This window comes from Crocuta crocuta, unplaced genomic scaffold (genome assembly GCF_008692635.1).
Source record: "Crocuta crocuta isolate KB4526 unplaced genomic scaffold, BGI_CrCroc_1.0 scaffold139, whole genome shotgun sequence".
Classification (NCBI taxonomy): Eukaryota; Metazoa; Chordata; class Mammalia; order Carnivora; family Hyaenidae; genus Crocuta; species Crocuta crocuta.
The window spans coordinates 7,048,992-7,067,187 of record NW_027533258.1 but is presented as its reverse complement, the minus strand read 5'-3'; the positions used below and the strand labels follow the sequence as shown (position 1 = coordinate 7,067,187).

At 47.4% G+C, this 18,196-nt stretch overlaps 1 protein-coding gene across 1 annotated transcript in view; it reads left to right on the top strand.

Moving 5' to 3' along the window:
- Positions 1–18,196, top strand: part of SHISA6 (shisa family member 6) — a gene marked incomplete at its 5' end in the record, with an annotated part of 279,058 nt that overhangs the window by 116,013 nt on the left and 144,849 nt on the right. Inside the window, one exon of the mRNA XM_077746720.1 lies at positions 17,877–17,972. Coding sequence (XP_077602846.1) covers positions 17,877–17,972 — 96 coding nt within the window. The remainder of the gene's footprint in view (positions 1–17,876; positions 17,973–18,196) is intronic.

The window sequence follows — 18,196 nt, the reverse complement described above, 5'->3', positions numbered from 1 at the left end:
GCGGGGCTAGAACCCATGAACCGCGAGATCATGACCTAAGCGAAAGTCGGACGCTTAACCGACTAAGCCACCCAGGCGCCCCAATGTTTGTTTATTTTTAAGAGAGAGAGAGACAGGGTGTGAGTCGGGGGGTGGGCAGAGAGAGAGAGGGAGACACAGAATCTGAAGCCGGCTGCAGGCTCCGAGCCGCCAGCACAGAGCCCGACACAGGGCTCGAACTCAAGAACCGCGAGATCATGACCTGAGCCGATGTCGGACACTTACCGACTGAGCCACCTAGGCGCCCCGAAGATTTTCTTTTTAAGTACTCTCTACACGCCAACGTGGGGCTAGAACTCAGGACCCTGAGAACGAGGGTCACACACTACCAACTGAGCCAGCCAGATGCCCCTTTACTTAGTCTTCAATAAAGATGACTTTAACTTAGAGGGTTTTTTTGTTTTAAGCTGTCCCAGCATGAAAAAAAATGGATCCACCCAGGGAAAGATGGGCGGCCCAAAGTTCATCTCATCCGGCACCTGTTGAGTGAGTGAATTAGGTGAATATGTGTTCAAGTCCATGTGCACAGAATTTGATTACAAGATTCCAAGGGAGTAAAAAGCTGGGGTGATTGGATAACACAGGAAGAGGCATCCAGCTGGAGGCAAAAGAGGTTTGGGGAGATTTTGCTGAGCCTGTTGCCCAGTCCTGTTTGTCGGCTCTCTCATAACCACTCACCGATTCCCTGTGTGCTGATAAAAGCAAGAAGTCCCATGATTCCAGCCTTGAGATCATTGGAATGTGGACACAGGGGCATCCGAATGGCTCAGTCAGTTAAGCGTCCGACTCTTGATCTCAGCTCAGGTCATGATGTCACGGAACTTGGTCCTTACAGTCCGCAAGTGGTATTAGGCGTGCTCACCAATAATGGCAGCGAATGCTCGCAGTGCTGTGGGTACTCAGAGCAGGGATCGGGTCACAGCCAGCCCCATTTCATGGAGGGAGGAGGGGAATAGACCACAAGCCACATGTGATTGATCCCCGTGGTGGCAAGGCAGTTGCCGATGGTTACCGGAGCCCGGACTTTTGAACACGATTTTATTGCCACTTCTCACCACCAAGCTGAAATCCTTGACCCCACATCCAAGTTCCTGGGGCCCAGTTCTTCTGAACATGACCTCTACCCGCCTTCCCGCTGATGCCTTCACTAATTCCACTTCCTTATGGTATAATAGATCCTTATTTCTCATGGCAGTTCAATGCAGCTTGGGAAGACCGCAGGCTTTGGGTTAAAAAGAATGTTCCAATCCCACTTTTTGATGTAATTTAGCTGCGGGGTCTGGGACAAATTATTGAAAGTTTTCTTTTTCGTAAGTGCCACGTGGGGGTGATGAATGCACCCTTTGTGAGGTTGCTTCAAAGTTTCCATTAGATGGGATTTTATGCAAAGCGTGTAGTCAGGACTGGGAGATTCCGACCTGAGCCGAAGCCAGATGCCTATCCGACTGAGCCACCCAGGCACCCGTGACTTCCCCATTTAGTGGAAATACTTCTTTTCCCTTAACTCGCTCCTTTGGGAGGGACGGTGGGCCTTAAACTTCTTGTTAACTGTTGCAGTGAGTTTGTTAGTGGAATAAGTGTCTTCTTGCTGGCTGCTGAGATGAATATACTCTGTCTCCTTCCTGGCTTGGTCGGTGAGCCCCTCTTTCCCTCGTGACTCATCAGGCGGCTAGAGGAGACTCAGATGCTACAGCTTCATTACAGGCAGAGCCGAAGCCTTTTCCTCTCCACAGTCTTTCCACCGGATCCCTCTCCATCCCTTCCTGTGCAGCTCCAAGGTGCCTTCCCTCCCCTTGAAGGCAGCCTGCTGGGCCGTTCATTATCAAGGGATCAGCTCTCCCAGAGCTACGTCCTAAAACTCTGAGAATAGTCTTGCTTCCAGAGGAGTGGCGGAGACAGGCTGGGTAAAGGAAGGACCGTGAACTAGACACAGAGGGAGGCGATGGGTGGCATCAGACTCCCCTCCCCTTTACGGCTAGAGCTCACCTTCTCTTTCCAGCTCTGTTTGTTTTTTTTTCTAGCAAGGGGGTCTCTAAGTTCCCTGGCAGCTTGGATGGTTCGTTGGGTTGTAAACTGAATGAAATATAGGCAATCAGGGGACCGGAATGCTAAGGATAGCTGCCTCCTCTTGGTGCTGGTATAATGGGGGTACAGATGAGAGCCAGTTGAGTGCAAGGGTTAAAATCATAGGTGTTTAGGGGCACCTGGGTGGCTCAGTCGGTTGAGTGTCCCACGCTGGATTTCAGCTCGAGTAATGATCTCACAGTTTGTGATTTTTGAGCCCTGCATCGGGCTCTGCATTGACAGTGAGGAGCCTGCTTGGGATTCTCTCCCTCCCCCTCTCTCTGCCCCTCCCCTGCTTGCATTCTAAGTAAGTAAGTAAATAAATAAACTTAAAAAAAAAAAAAAGCATGGGTTTTCAAATTGGGGTCTAAATCCTAAAATATAGAATGGCTATCCATCTCTGGTGTATGTCGATGATTTTGTACATGATTATCTGTCATCTATCTATCTACCCACCCATGTCCCTGCCCCCTTGTCCACATAAAAACAGAACATTTCGGGGCACCTGGGTGGCTCAGTTAGTTCAGCGTCTGCCTTTGGCTCAGGTCATGATCTCATGGCTTGTGGGTTCGAGCCCCGCGTCGGGCTCTGTGCTGACAGCTCAGAGCCTGGAGCCTGCTTCAGATTCTGTGTCTCCCTCTCTCTCTGCCCCTCTCCCACTCCCACTCTGTCTCTCTCTGTCTCTTGAAAATAAAAACATTAAAAAAAAACTTTAAGAAACCCAGAACATTTCCATCACGCATAAGATTCCCTGGGCCCTTTCCCAGTCTATAGTTACCCCCAGAGGTAAAAGCTCTTCTGCCTTCTCTCGTTATCAAACGGCTTCGTCCGTGCTTTGGGAGTCTTTTTCAAAAGAGTGTGGTCTTGGCCTTCGCATAAGTGGACTCACACTGCATGTACTGTCTTAGGTCTGGCTTTTCATTTAACATAATCTCTGTGACACTCTTCTGTGTGGCCACACGTGCTACCTTGAATAGTATCCCTTTCACGAATATTCCACCATATACTTATTCCAGCTCCATCCGTTGGGCATTCTGATTATTTCGTTGTCTTTATGACTCTTTCAAGTAGAGCCGCAGTGGGCAGTCTTTGCGTGGGTCTGGTGTGGACATCTGTTCCCATCCTCTTGGGTAAATACCTACATATGGAGCTGCTGGGAGGTAAAGCAGGAATATTTTACCTGCGGGAGAAACTAGCCGAAAGGTTTTCAAGGTGGTTTATCACTTCCTGTCCTCACCAGCAGCGCGTGAGAGTTGCTTCCCATTCTCGGCAACATTTGGTATGGCCAGTCTTTTTCATTTTAGCCACTCGAGTGGGTGTGTAGTGTTGTCTTATTGTAGTTAAAAACATCCATTTTTCTTAAACCATTAAAAAACGCATATTTTGAGCCCCGGGTCATCCACCAATGGGATATGTGAACAGTAGTAAGCTCTCTCGACCCTGAGACTCTTTCGGTTCCTCTACTACAAAATAGTGGAAAATGGGCAGTGATTGGCATGGGCAGCATAGGGTCGAGGGAGAGTGTTGGCTATAGTGTTGTGAGAAGTTTAAGGCAAATGGGCCCATCGAGGGAGAGAAACTGGTGGTTGAGAAGAAGGGGAAGATTTCAGGAGCCAAGTCCTTGAGAAGATGAAGGGGGCATGGGTGTTAACAACTGTAAATGAGGGTTTCTTTCTTCCTGCTCCGAGTTCTCCTTGGAGGATGAGGCAAGGTCAAGTTGGAGGGTGTGGAGAGCGGATGGGAGGTTCTGGGAGCCAGGAGACACCATGAAGGATGTCTGGAACACGCAAGAGTGAACATTTCAAGGAAGGAGAGCAGAGTCACCAAAGGGTTGAGGCTTCGGGTCATTCACGCTGAGAGGCACTGGCAAGGCGAATGACAGACGTATAGTGCTTTACGTAGCCCAGACACTGTTCCGATCTCTTTACGTATATTTATTCATTGAATCCTTTCGGTTACTCTATGAGCCAGGCTCTCCTGTAGTCCCCACCACCTTATAGATGAGTAAACTGGAAGGTTGAATGATCACACAGCTAATAAGATATGGAGCTGAGATGGAGTCCAGAGTGTCCGCCCTCCCCCACGTGCCCTGTGACTGATTGCTCCTTAGCACCGGGCATCATTTTGCCCAGCCAGGTGATAGCCACCATTTATTGGGAGCACTTAGGATATCCACTCACGGTCTTAAATGCTACACGTATTAATTAATTTGATTATCACAAAACCCTCATTGGGTACTGTTATTCATCTCTTTCTACAGGCGGGGAGGAAATGAGGGTTCAAAAAGGTCAGATAACTTGCCTGAAATCCCACAGCTACCACGCAGCCGCTACTTGACTCAGTGGTTCTGCCGGGTGAGCACAGTGCGTGAGGCCGAGTCCGGGGCGGTGGTTAAGGATGGACCCTGGCATCTCAACGGGCTAAAGAGGGAGGAAGGGCCAAGATGGTGATGGATGACGTATCCGTTGGAGGCTGGCAGGAAACAGATGGCACTCTTAAAAGGGGTAATTTGGGAACAGTTGAGCAAAGGCATTATTAAAAGGAAGGAGGTAGGGTGTAAGGAAAAGGAGTGGCGCAGTATTTGGGACAAGTGAATAGCAGCGAACTAGTCCCCTGCAGGACTGAGGGGACGGGAGGCGGGAGCAGGGATGGAACATGGAAGGTTGTGTNTAGCTGGAGGTCCCTTAATGCAATTCATTGAGGTCAGATGGAGGCCCTGTCTCCTTTAGAATCCAGCCTTGGGGACCCACGTAGGAGGAACAGGGCCTGCGGGGAAGATACTCGACCCAGCAGCCCTGAGGAGGGTCATACTCTGCCTCCCTCCCTCCCCCCACTGAGTGAAGATGACCCAAGCGTCGAAGAGCAGAAGGAGGGGACCCTCCTGGATCGGGATGCGCACTCAGCGGGAACGGGGTGGAGACGCAGAGTGTGCGTCCCTGTGAGCGGACCACGAGGCTGGGCCAGGAGCGTGCACCGAGAAAGCCACCATACCCAACAGAGAAACATGGAGCACACCGGGCTCGAACTCACGAACTGTGAGATCATGACCTGAGCTGAAACCAGGAGTCGGACGCTTAACCAGCTGAGCCACCCGGGCACCCTTTCCCTCTCCAATTTGTTATTCTGCTGTCTTAGGAGGGTCTCTCTTGGGTGTGTTGGGAGAGGAGGGGCCCCTTGAGCAGTGCCAGGAGCATGGCTCTCCTGGGGGCATTGGGTAATGACAGGAGTCCCCAGTCTACACAGTGACAGAGGCTTTAGGTTCTGTCCTAAACCACTGGCCACTGGTGATTTTGTACCTTCAACCTCTCTGGCGCTGCTTATTCATCTGCAAAATGGAGATAATATTTTCCTCAAATATTTCCCTCTTGATAATGAAAGGCATTCATTGCCAATGTCTCTGTGGAAAGGCACGCGATAAATTATATAAGATGGCAGGGGTTTTCGGCATTATTTCATCCATCCCCACCAATTTGGATGCACTCATCAGAATCTCAGTGGTTTTTTTTTTTAAGCTTATTTATTTATTTTGATAGAGAGAGAGAGAGCATGCAAGTAGGGAAGGAGCAGAGAGAGAGACGGGCAGAGAGCAGGCTCCAGGCTGTCACCGCAGAGCCTGACATGAGGCTCGAACTCACGAACCGTGAGATCATGACCTGAGCCAAAGTCAGATGCTTAACCGACTGAGCCACCCAGGTGCTCCTCAGTGTTGTTGTTCTTGTTGTTTTCCAGAAGATAAGAAGAGATCAAGAAACAGAGAGGAAAGTAGGTCTCAGGTGCCTCACGGGCTACCCCGCTGTAAGTCTGCAAGACAAGAACAAGAGGGGACTCGAGCAATTCACAGATTTCTTAATTAACCCTCCCCCAAAGTCCTGAGGCTTGGGAGCCAAGGCAAGTCTTCCCTCGCTGTGGAGAGAGCCTGCATCCTTGCTTCCATTCATATTCTCTTCAGGACTCGGCCTGGGTCCTGCTCTCAGCAATGAGCCAGAACCGAAATGGGGAGCGCAGTCAGAGACGGGAATTTGGTTCGACTCTGGGCATCTTTCCAAGGGGATTGCAGCCAGCACATCTGAGGAGAAAATAAATGGCGTGCTGGGGTCCCCTGAAATAGAAACCAACCTCTGCACCATTTCCTCGGGCACGGAGAAGGCTGTGGGCTCCTTGGTGCATTAGGGAAAGCTCTTCGGTGGTAAGATGCAGAGTTCAGTCACAGCCAGCAGCCAATGACCTTGGACTGTCTGCGTTCGCTTCCCAGTTCCAGTCTCCTCATCTGCAAATATCAAGGCTAGAAAAGATGCCCTTGAACAGCCCTTCAGCTGTAACATTCCCTGATTCTATCTCAATGGCAAGGGGCAGGGGTAGAAGAAGGAGAGGGTTTAGCCCTCCTAAAATCCCCAAAGATTAATGTCACCATCAAGTAATCCTCTCTCTCATCCCCTTGGTAAATAATTAGGATGTACTAGAGGTATGGTTTCAGGCTTTTATTTTTGAGCCACGTAATGCTTTCTGAAACAAGAAATCTTACCCCAAAGCCTGTATAATACACAGGATACCACGGGAGAGCTCCCCTCTTGCAGTGGAGGGGGTTGACCTAGAGTTTGCCCTTGGCCACAGCTGGAGACCTTTAGAGAGCACATCTTTGTATTTTTCTCTCTTTGTTTGTTTGTTTTGGTTTCAAACACAAAGTACCAGTCTTGTAAAATTCAAACCGAGGAGCCTGATGCTTCAGGGGACATTAATGTGAGGATCGCAATCAGAGAATTGAAAAGGGTTGGTTTAGGTATGACTTTCTGGAGAATTTGTCCCCGGTGCAGTGGTTATCAAAGACGTATTCTAGAGTATGACCCCCCCGCCACCCTGCTTGTGATCCTGATCTTCTGTACCTCACAAGAGCCTCTGCTTTCCCCAAGCAGACTGATAGGATAAAGAGTGCCATCTTGAAAGTCAAGAAAGTCATCTTGAAAGAGCGCCATCTTGCAAGTCAAGAGTTAAGAGTTCGGTTTCCCAAACCATCAACCTGTGTGACCTTGACAGTGCCTCTGCTTAATGTCTCCGGGCTTATATTTCCTTGTCACATGAGAGTGTTGGGCAAGGCGGTTCCCCAGACAGCCTGGGATTGCTTACCCCAAGCCCTCTCGGCTGGGGACACATGGCCTCCACCGGGTGGGCTACGCACCTGGCGACCATCCCCAGGTCTCTCAGCTACAGAGGCTGCAGAGGGAAGATGCCAGAGGGCAGATCTGTGGCCTCACCGCAGTATTTGCCAACAGCTCTGCTATCTCCACAGACTCCCCGTGTGCTTGTGTGAGCAAGCACTAGAATTGACACATAAAACAAAGCATTCCCAGTAGCTGCTCTCTCGAGAGTTTTAGACTAGTAAATAGTCATTGTCAGTGCAATGTGCAATGAGACCTGGCCTGCCCCCGGTTTACCTTGGCGGAACGGGCTCAGAGCTGCCTCATTCGCTCAGCAGAAAGTGACTGCGTGGAGGAACACAGGCGTCCTGGCTCCCACCCCCTCCCCGTCGTGGAGACATGGGTGAGAGCCCTGGGAAACAGGAAGGAGCTTTGGGGTTTCACTGGAGAAGAGCAGTCAGGCAAGATAGCAAAGCCCAAGGTCTTTTGCTCTTGACTCTTTCTGGCCCGAGGTCAGCTTGGGGCACAGTAAGAGGACCCTCGAGTTACCTGCAGGAGGAAAGACAATAGTCTTTATGTGAATAGCAGCTCCCATTCACTGAGACTTATTGGTGCAGAGCTTTAGGCGAAACGATTTATACCCAGGATCTCATCTAATCCTTCCCACCCTCCTGCTGGGTGGGTATTAGGATCTGTGTTTGATGAATGCCTTGTCATTTACACAGGGAGGAGTGGCCCCTCTTACTTCCTGGCCCTTGTACTTCTTTTTATAAAATGACATTTATCAGAGTGTTTTCCCCCACATAAAGAAGTACAAAGAGAAGAACAAAGACGGGCCCATGATCCCACTCCCTAAGCCCAGATAAACTCTGTAAACAGTAGAAAAATAAAAAATTAACACATGTACGTGCGTAGAAAGTTCAAACAGTAAAGAAAGTGATAAAACTTTCAAAGGTAAACAGCTCCCCTTCTTCATCCTAAGACCTCTGCCCAAAGAAAAGGAAGTTGTAGTCATTTACGTGCGTAATTGTCTCCAGAACATAGGACCGTTTGTATAAACCGTCCTACTGGTGATGGGTCTCTACGCATCCTCTCTGCATTATTTTCATTGTTGTGTATATAAAAAGGATCCCTCTGCAACATTACTCCTTGTTTTTTACTGTTTTTAATTTTGTCTTGGAGATCTTCCTGCATCTGCACGCACAGAAATGCCTCTCTTTATAACAGCTGTATACTATTCCACTGGATGCATGGATTCCAGGATTATTCGCTGCCCATTGCTGGTAACTACCAGTCAATGACGCACCGTCTGGTCTGGTTCATATATTATGGGAAGCCTGGAAGGCATGTATGTGGGGTAAATTTCTAGCAGTGAGATGACAGGTCAAAGACTTGTCCTTCAAATTGGCACCACTTATTGACATGCTCCACCAGCAGTAAGACAGAGCCCATCCTCTGGGCACTGGGTATCATCAAATGCTTAAGTTTTGCCAAATCGATTTATTTTTTAGAAAGACCCTGCATATTTTTAAAAAATTAATGATTATATATTTTTGAGAAAGAGACAGAGAGTGAGCAGGGGAGAGGCAGAGAGAGAGGGAGACACAGAATCCGAAGCAGGCTCCAGGCTCTGAGATGTCAGCACAGAGCCCAACGTGGGGCTCGAACCCATGAATCGTGAGATCACGACCTGAGCTGAAGTCAGATGCCTAACCGACAGAGCCACCCAGCTGCACCTACAGAGATCCTGCATATTTTGATTTGCATTTCCTTAATTACGATTCAGCTAATGGTATCTTTTACATATCCATTGGCCTTTAAGAAAAAACAAAACCAACAACAAACTCCTCCCTTGCCCCCTCCCCCAGGGATGTAATTACCTATTCCTAACTTCTGTGTATTTTTTCCTAGGTTTTATGCTGATACGATTGAGCTTTTCTTTTTTTTTTTTGGTAAGCAAAGGGAAAAGTCCTTTCTCACGTGTATTAAAATTTTTTTCTCAGCGTTCGCCCCGTGTGTTCTGGGTTTTGTCTCTGTCATATGTTTCCACCGACAAGTTCAGCAGTGGCCCCAGCACCGTTTCGGCCTTTCAGAGACCAGCTCCCTGTCTGTTCTGGGGCCATGCTGTGCGTTTCAAGCAGGCTCTAAAGATGGAGAGCTGTTCCTCTGATCACGGAAGCTACTTTTGGTTTTATTGCATCACGATAGCATACTTTTATTGCCCTGTTTGCATGCCAGGTTTTCCAGGGCCAATCCAGTGCCACTTAACTTTGTTTCTGCCAATAAAGACAATTTGTTAAGTGTTACAAATGTGTAATCGAATTCACCAGTCTCTTCTTAATGGATTTTGGGATTTGGGTACTGCTTGAAGATTATAAATGAATACATCTGTGATTTTAGAAATTCTATAGTCTTACTTCTTGCTTGATGGATTTGTCAGGTATCTTGCCCCTCCCCCAAGGAGAATTTGGGGGTCTTTTAGTCTCTGAGTTCTTAAAAGTAGAGACTCTGTTTCCTTAATTGTTTTTTTTTAATATTTTAAATGTTTTTATTTATTTCTGAAAGAGAGAGAGACAGCGTGAGCAGAGGAGGGTCAGAGAGAGAGGGAGACACAGAATCTGAAATAGGCTCCAAGCTCTGAGCTGGCTGTCAGCACAGAGCCTGACGTGGGGCTCGAACCCACAAACCGTGAGATCATGACCTGAGCCGAAGTCGGATGCTTAACCAACTGAGCCACTCAGGCGCCCCTCTGTTTCCTTAATTGTTGAAGGACAGTTTGATGGTGAATAAAATACTTGGATTACAGGTACTTAACCAAAACCTAGCTATCGATCCAGCCAACCATCCATCCATCCCTACCTCCCTCCATCCATTCATCCATCCATCTATCCATCCAGTTATTCACCCATTCATTCACTTATTCCTTTTCTCATCCACCCATCCATCCACCCACCCACCCACCAACCCACCCACCTACCCATCCATCCATATACCCATCCATCCATCCATCCATCCATCCATCCATCCATCCATCCATCCATCCTTCCATCTATATATCTATCATACATTCACTTATGTATGCACACGTGCATTCCATTTATTCTCTTATTCCTTTTCCCACCCATCCAACCATCCATCCATCCATGTATCTATCATCTAACAAATAAAATAAAATAATTACTTAATACTGAATTATGTCCTCAACTGCCCAGCATACGAAATAAAACACAGAAGCACCTCATATACCCTTCCTTCCTCAATTACATTCCATTCCCTACCTCCAATTTTGAAGTATTTATTACTTCCCTGAACCTCTTCGTACATGAACTATGTACACGTGCACATATCGTGAAACATTATAGAGTGTTGTATTGCATGTGTTATAACTCTCTCCACATCCTGGTCTTCCTCAGCTCGCTTAGTGTACTCAGCATTAGGAACTGACCATACTCCCTGTTGCTACTTAGAGCCCTGGTTCATTTCATTTGCCCTGTCGAATAGGATTACATCTTATGAGTATACCACTATTGATCATTTGTTCTCTTGGTAGGGATAGAGAGCGCCCCCCATTTCATCTGTGGTACAGACAGTACTGATATGAACATGGCTCGTGCGTTATCTCCTTATGCGCATGTGTGAGGATTTATCTACCAAAAGGGGGCATTGGTGGATAAGACCTGGCATGCAAACAGGGCACTAAACGTATGCTATCATATATTGGAAAAAGTATATTGGAAAGTATATTGGAAAGAACTTTAGCAACGGCTAATAAAGTATATCCATCTTCAACTTTATCAGCCGTTGCTAAAGTTCTTTCCAAAGCATTGTGTCCAAGAGTTCTTGCTCCTGCATCCAAGTCGGTTGTGTTGAGCATTTTCATTTTTGCCAGTCTGCTGGGTATGAAGTGATACCTCATTATGGCTTTACTTTGAATTTCCCTGATTACTCGTGAGATTGAAGGCCACTGTGTGTGTACTGGCCCTTTGGGTCTTCTCTGCTCTGACCTGTCTATTCATCTCTTTGGGCTGCGTTTTTTATTGATTCTTTCAACTTCTTATTAACGTGAAGTTCTGCAGGAGTCTGGGATGTTCACGTAAATATATATCTCTAGCTTTCGGCTTGCAGGGTTTTTTTTTTTTTCTTTTTTTGATGTTTCGCAGCTTCAGAATGCTCACTTTGTTTCCTCTTGAGTCTGTGCCTTTTTCTCCTTGTTTCAAAATCCTTCCCTACTCTGCGAACATTAACAGATTATCCAGTATTCTTTTCTAGCAAATTTAAGGTTTGGCTTTTCACTCCTAGGTCTTTAGAACCCCTTGAATTGATTTGCATATTTTTCTTTTCTTTTCTTTCTTTTTTTTTTAAGTTTACTTGTTTATTTTGAGAGAGAGAGAGATTGAGAAAGAGCATGAGCAGGGGAAGGGCAGAGAGAGAGGAAGACAAAGAATCCCAGGCAGGCTCCATGCTGTTAGCGCCAAGCCTGACGAGGGGCGCGGGGGGCACAGGGGGCTCAAACTCACAAACCATGAGATCATGACCTGAGCTGAAATCGAGTCGGATACTTAACCAACTGAGCCACCCAGACGCCCTCTTTTTTTTGTTTGCTTTTTGGGTTTTTTTTTATTATTGTATTTCTGGATGTGGATGTGAATATGTACTTTCCCCAATGTGTATGTACTGCCTCTATTAAAAGAAAATTCTGGTATTTTATTCCCCTGTGGAAATTTGTTTTCTATTCTTTTTTCTCTTCATGGTTTTCAACAAGTTTTGGAGGAATGGAGTCCAAACATCTCTACTCAAAAATATTAGCAAACTTAGCCTTGTTCTCAATGCCTCATATATAGCAACTCATTTAATCTCCTCAACAACCAAAGCAGCAAGTATTAACTGTTGTTTCTCTTTTGAGTTTAGAAAACAGATACAGACACACAGAGAGGTTTGAATCTTCTCGTGAGCCTGGTCCAGAGTATGTGTTCTTCCATGGGCAGTGTCCATCTCTATAGAAATAAAAGTCTCAAAATTCTTCAAAAGGTTGCCTCGCGCCCCCCCCCCAACTTTTTAAAGTGTTTTATGAAGATGATGTTTTTCTTTATTTTTTAAAATTTTAATTAACTTCTGCATTTATTCATTTATTTTTTTCTTCCTTAATTTTTAAAATTCTTTTAGGGTTCATACATTTTTCAAAGAGAGAGACAGCATGAGCAGGGGAGGGGCAGAGAGAGGGAGACACAGAATCTGAAGCGGGATCCAGGCTCTGAGCTGGATGTCAGCACAGAGCCCGACGCGGGGCTCGAACCCGTGACCTGTGAGATCATGAACTGAGCCAAAGTCAGATGGTCAACCGGCTGAGCCACCCGGGCGCCCCATTTATTTTTTAAAAATTTTTAAATGTTTATTTTTGAGAGGGGGAGAGAGACAGAGAATGAGTGGGGGAGTGGCAGAGAGAGAGGAAGACAGAGAATCTAAAGCAGGCCCTGTTGTCAGCTGAGAGCTTGATATGAGGCTCGAACCCATGAGCCGGGAGGTCATGACCTGAGCCGAAGTCAGACGCTCAACCAACTGAGACATTTCATTTTTTTGAGAGGCATTTCACTAGAGTATATCTCAATTTTGGTCCCTTCTTAAATACAGTGTGATGCTTGATCTTGCCTCTTGTCTTTTGATCTAAAGACTAAAGTCTTCCCATCTGCTCAGGAAAAAGAAAATCTATTAACTTTTAATCATTGCTTCTGAATTATCCCTTCGGTGCCTCTTGTGGGAATACTGTTGGCCATGAATGGAGAGTTCTAGAATTGTCCTGTCTGTTCTCTCCCAGCATTTCTGTCTCTCTGTCTTCTTCCCCACCGAGTGCCCGTTGTGTCTCTGTCGTTGGGATTTACTCCACTGGTTTCCTTCAGGACGCACTCTGTTGGCTGTATTTGCAACCCAGGCCGACCGTCCCGTTCAGTTTCTTGCCCTCCCTTGGCTATTGGTCTAATTTCACAGATGCAGGCTGCTGTCACATCTTACTGAAATCACCATTCAGATGCTACCTCATTTCCCCCTCCTGTTTCTTGCAGCAAATCTCTTTTACCCAGAGTTTTGCCTCTAGTTACTCAGAGTTGCTTCCTTATTGGAGCCACCAGCATTGCACGACTCCAGGACCCCTGCCCCAGACCTCTCTTTAGCTTCTACCTGTCTCCTGCGGGGCAGGACAGTTGAACTTGAGCCTCAGTGCTGTCCCTGTGACTTTGGACTTCGGGATGCTGGTGATGGCAAGAGAGCAGTGGCAGAATGAGAAGTCGAGAATCCATTGGGGCGCTGCTTTGCGCCTCGGTTCACAGGGGGCGGTGGGCGCCCCCTGGGGGCCCAAGCCACCCTTGTTCCTGGCAGGGGCTCTGTGTCTGTTGCGACAGGGGTGTGCTCATGCTCCTTAACACGGGTGCTCACGGAGCTCCCCCTTACCTCTGCCTGGAGCCCTGCTTCTCTGGAAATGCAGTTGAGGCAAAGTATGTACTGTTCAGCTCCCCGCCTCAACGGCTCGTGGAAGGGCATGGACTTGGGGTAGGAGCTGCTGGACAGCGAAGGGCATGGCTCTCTGTGTTATGTCTAAAGAATTCCGTGAGAGCCGTTCATATCGCACGTGTCTTCCAACGCTGGACTCCACGCATCACTAGGGCAGAGAAGTGACGCAGACTCCTTCTCTCCACCCCATCCATCTGCACAAGGCTTTGCTTTCGCCGAGTGCTCCCCCCATCATGCTGCCCTTGTTCATTCTTTTTATTTTTTATGTTTTACTTATTTTTGAGAGAGAGGGAGACAGCATGAGCCGGGGGCGGAGGGGGGGTGGTCAGAGAGAGAAGGAGACACAGAATCTGAAGCAGGCTCCAGGCTCTGAGCTGTCGGCACAGAGCCCGACGCGGGGCTCGAACCCACGAACCGCGAGGTCATGACCTGAGCCGAAGTCGGATGCTGAACCAACTGAGCCACCCAGGCGCCCCGACCCTTGTTCATTCTTTGCTGCCAAGGTCATCCTAGACCTTGACCCCGCCCCCAACATTGGCCCTGTATTCAGCTCAAGACGGACCTGTCTGTAGTTCTCACATGGTGGTTCAGGAAGTGTAGTCTCCGGGCCCATGGCCATCCTCAGCATCATCCGGGAACGTGTCAGACATGAACTTACCCCTGACCCTAGTAAATCAGGAATTCCAGGGCTGGGGGCCAGCAATCTGGGTACTGCCCCGTGAGTCTGCTGTGCTCAAGTTTGAAGACCTCACCTCCAGCAAAAGCTGAAGCTCTCACTCTGCCTTCTCCAACTCAACGTCACGGGCAGCTTTGCCAACTGAGCCCTGAAGGATGCCTTTGAAAAATGGAAGGGTTCCCTGGAGACGTGGGTGCTCATGACCCGTCCCTGGCCGTGGTTTCCATGGTTACTTTTCATTTCACATAACTCAATATTTTCCAAACCCGTTTGCCCATAGAATTCTTTATTCCTGTTACCTGCTCTTCGTCCTGACCCCCTACTGTATCTTTTCTTTACCCAACGCCAGCCTCAGTACTGAAGCTTGTTAGAACCCGAGCTCCACCTTCCGTGAACTTACTCCTCACCAGGTAGACTGCTCCAGAGTCAGTGTTTCCGTTGGGGGTCAAGTCTCAGAGGAGAGTCACAGCTGCGCAGTTGTGACCGTTCAGACCCCAGGGTGAGGTGGCCCGTGTCAGACTCGTACAAAGAGGGGAGTCTTGGGAGTCAGGATTTACCGCTACCTCGTTCCGTGAACTTGGAAATGTGACGTTTCCACAAGACTCTTGCGGGGAGTGAACGAAGCCAGGTGTGCACGATGGAAGGGGTGTGTGGTTTGTGGTGGGAGAAACTGGGTGTCTGCATTGGCTCCGTCATCTGCCTCTGGCTTCGTTTTTTCCATCAGAAAAAGGGGGGACAGTAATGATAATCCTAGACAACATACATATGCGGTAGTGATTAAAATATTCAGAAAATAGAACATGTGAAAAATCTCCATAAGCGGCATTATGCTACGAAACGTTTGCTACTATGATGTCACCCCCCCCACCCCCCGCCCGAAACCCTTAATCTTTTCAGAGGCTCTGTCTCTCTGCCTGGTGCATAGTAGGTGATCAGAAAACTTGCTCGTTAAACCGGCAGAGCCCTCAAAGCGCTAGGGCACCTCTCAGTCCTAAGGGACCTTGTTCCTGCTGCCAGATAAGAAATGATTTGCAAGTAGCACACGCGCTGTTTATATTCCATCTTCCGCGGTATTGATTTGTTTATCAAAAATTTTATTTATAAAAGAGCACAAAAATAAGCCAGCCCCAGTTCTGCAGGATGTATCGCAGGTTCTGAATTAATGAGGTCCAAATTTATGACCGTTCTGAATTGTTACTTCCTTTTCCTGCCCTGTCATTGCTTGGGGCGGGGGAGGGGAGAAAAGTGGCCCTGTTACTGGACGGGGTCTCTCTCTCCTGCGGCCCCCCTCTCCTCCCTTATCCCTGATGAAGGTGCATTTCCTCAGGTGCTAGAGGCTGGTTTCTGGAGCTGTGACATGGCTTGAAGCCTCTTAGCTCAGCTCCAGCCATCCCATTCTACCAAATGCTGGGTTGTGACCGCAGTATTTTACAGGAGAGCTCCTTTTGGGAAACTGTGCACCCTGAGGAGTCAGTATCTATCGGGGAGTGGAGGGCATGGCAGAAATGGTGGCAAGATTCTCTTAAGTTCCTGATGGGCTAAGACAATGGTTCTCGGAGTTTGGTCCCCAGATCAAGCAGCATCAGCATCACCGGGCGACCTGATGGAAATGCAGAATCATGAGCCGCATCCCAGATCCCCTGAATCAGAAACTCTGGGAGCTGGCCCGGCCGGCAGTGTTAACATGCCCTCCTGGATTTTCTGATGCACGCTGAGGTTTGAGACCCTTGATGTGGGAACGGGGCCAGCCAGAATCTGCTCGTTAAAGGGAAGATTCTGGAGCCTGGCACTTAGACAGTGGGTGGTGCCAGCCACTCATGAGGGTCCAACAAATGTTCAATGAATCCACCAGAACTTAGGTTAGTTTTCCATGTAACCTAAGTAGGGCAATGGTTCTCTTTCCTGTGGCACGTTAGAATCATCTAGAGAACTTCTTAAAAATAGCATTGCCTAAGCCCAGACCCTCACCAACAGAATCAGAATCCTTGGAGTTGTGTGCGGACATTTGCATTTTCAAAAGCTTCCAGATGGTTCCAGCGTGCACCTAGGTTTGAGATCTGCTAATGAGAGGGCACCCTCTTAGGAAAACATGTGATTTGGGTTGTCCTTACAATTACCATGCAGTTTTTCCATTAGAAATTTATTTTACCTAGTTCTATTATAAAAATGACCTACTTACTAAAGGGGGCAAAAAAACACCTTGGAAAATATGGAAACAGAGAAGAAATAAGACTCAGGTTCCAATTATCTGAGGACAGTTGTGAGTGTCAGACACGTTTTCTTTCCGTTTTTTTAATGCGCCGGTTTGAATTTTTTACAGCACGGTGATCAGAGTTAATATAGCATTTTCTGTCCACTTTTTAACTTAACATTGCGTCTTAGGTAATTCTGCACATTGTTATAATTCCAAGTACGATTTTAATGCGCCCTTGTACAAATATGACAAAAATATGGCTTTTCTCCATTTTCCTCTGTATGCACCTCAGGATGGCGTTCACGGAGTCCTTTCTTTCTTTACAACACTTGTGTTTCAAGTGCGTGGTGAAATCCTATTTCAAATGTCAGAAGAGGGATGTATCTCCCTTTCTCTGTGAATTTCTTCTCCCAGGGTCTGAGCCTTCGCTGACCTTTCCTCAGTCCAGCCCCACAGGTGAATGGGTACGTTAGGCTGACAGGGGATAAGATCTTATTGCAGAAGGTCAAGAGGGGAAAGCAGTAAATATTTTCCCAGTGTTTTAGAACCACCATTCTGGACCTCTCCTAAGCCGCGAGGCTGTAGTTCCGTACGATGTGGTGGGCCTTATCATCAGAGGCACATACAGAGAGCTGTCCCCACCAGACAGACCCATGCCTCCATGCTTTGGAAAGAAAGGAAACCAGTGAGTAAGGCGAGATGGAGAAGGAAGGAAACCAGACAGAGGAGATGATGGCCGGGCAGATAGACCGACGTTCTGGTGCGCTCGGTCAGAAATGCCAAAAACAAGCCACCTGTTCCTTTCCCCCCACTCTGTTTTCCGTGTAACCTTCCCTGAATTGTCGTCTTTGTTGTGCAATTATATATATATATATATATACACACACATATACATAAGTATATATTTATATGTATATATAAATAAATACATATTTATATGTGTATATATACACATATAATACAGTTATATGGATATGTTTATATACCCGTATATACACAATTGTATGTATCTATGTACACACGTGTCCATAAAAACACACATACATGTATATATACCGGATCTATATATTTTTATATACACTGTATATATACTGCATACATATTTATAAAAAATATATATTATGTTACATACATGTTTATAGAATAGTATATATATTTTTCCTCGACGGCTGCTACCCGCTGACTTAGCCGCTGGTTTGGAAACGAACTTCCTCACTGCCGCTGGGGGAGCCGCAGCCACACCAGGTAACTTTCCCCCATCTTCTTGCAGGACATTATGGGAAGGACACTCACCGAAGTGGAGGACCCGATCTCCATAACTTCATCTCCTCCGGATTTGTCACATTAGGAAGAGGACACACGAAGGGTACAGTGGAAACCATTTTTTACTAAAATACAGAGGTTGCCTAGGGAGCCCCGAGCTGAAATGGGAAGACGATGTGGCAGAGGCTAATGACACGGGACAGGAGCGAGGTGGGGGTGGTTCCCATTCCAGCGTGGCCTGGTGACATACGTGGCTTCTGACAGGAAGTAACCGGCAGGTGCCAGGTGTGACTCTTAGAGGGTCCATAGACTTGCAAGAACGCCCCT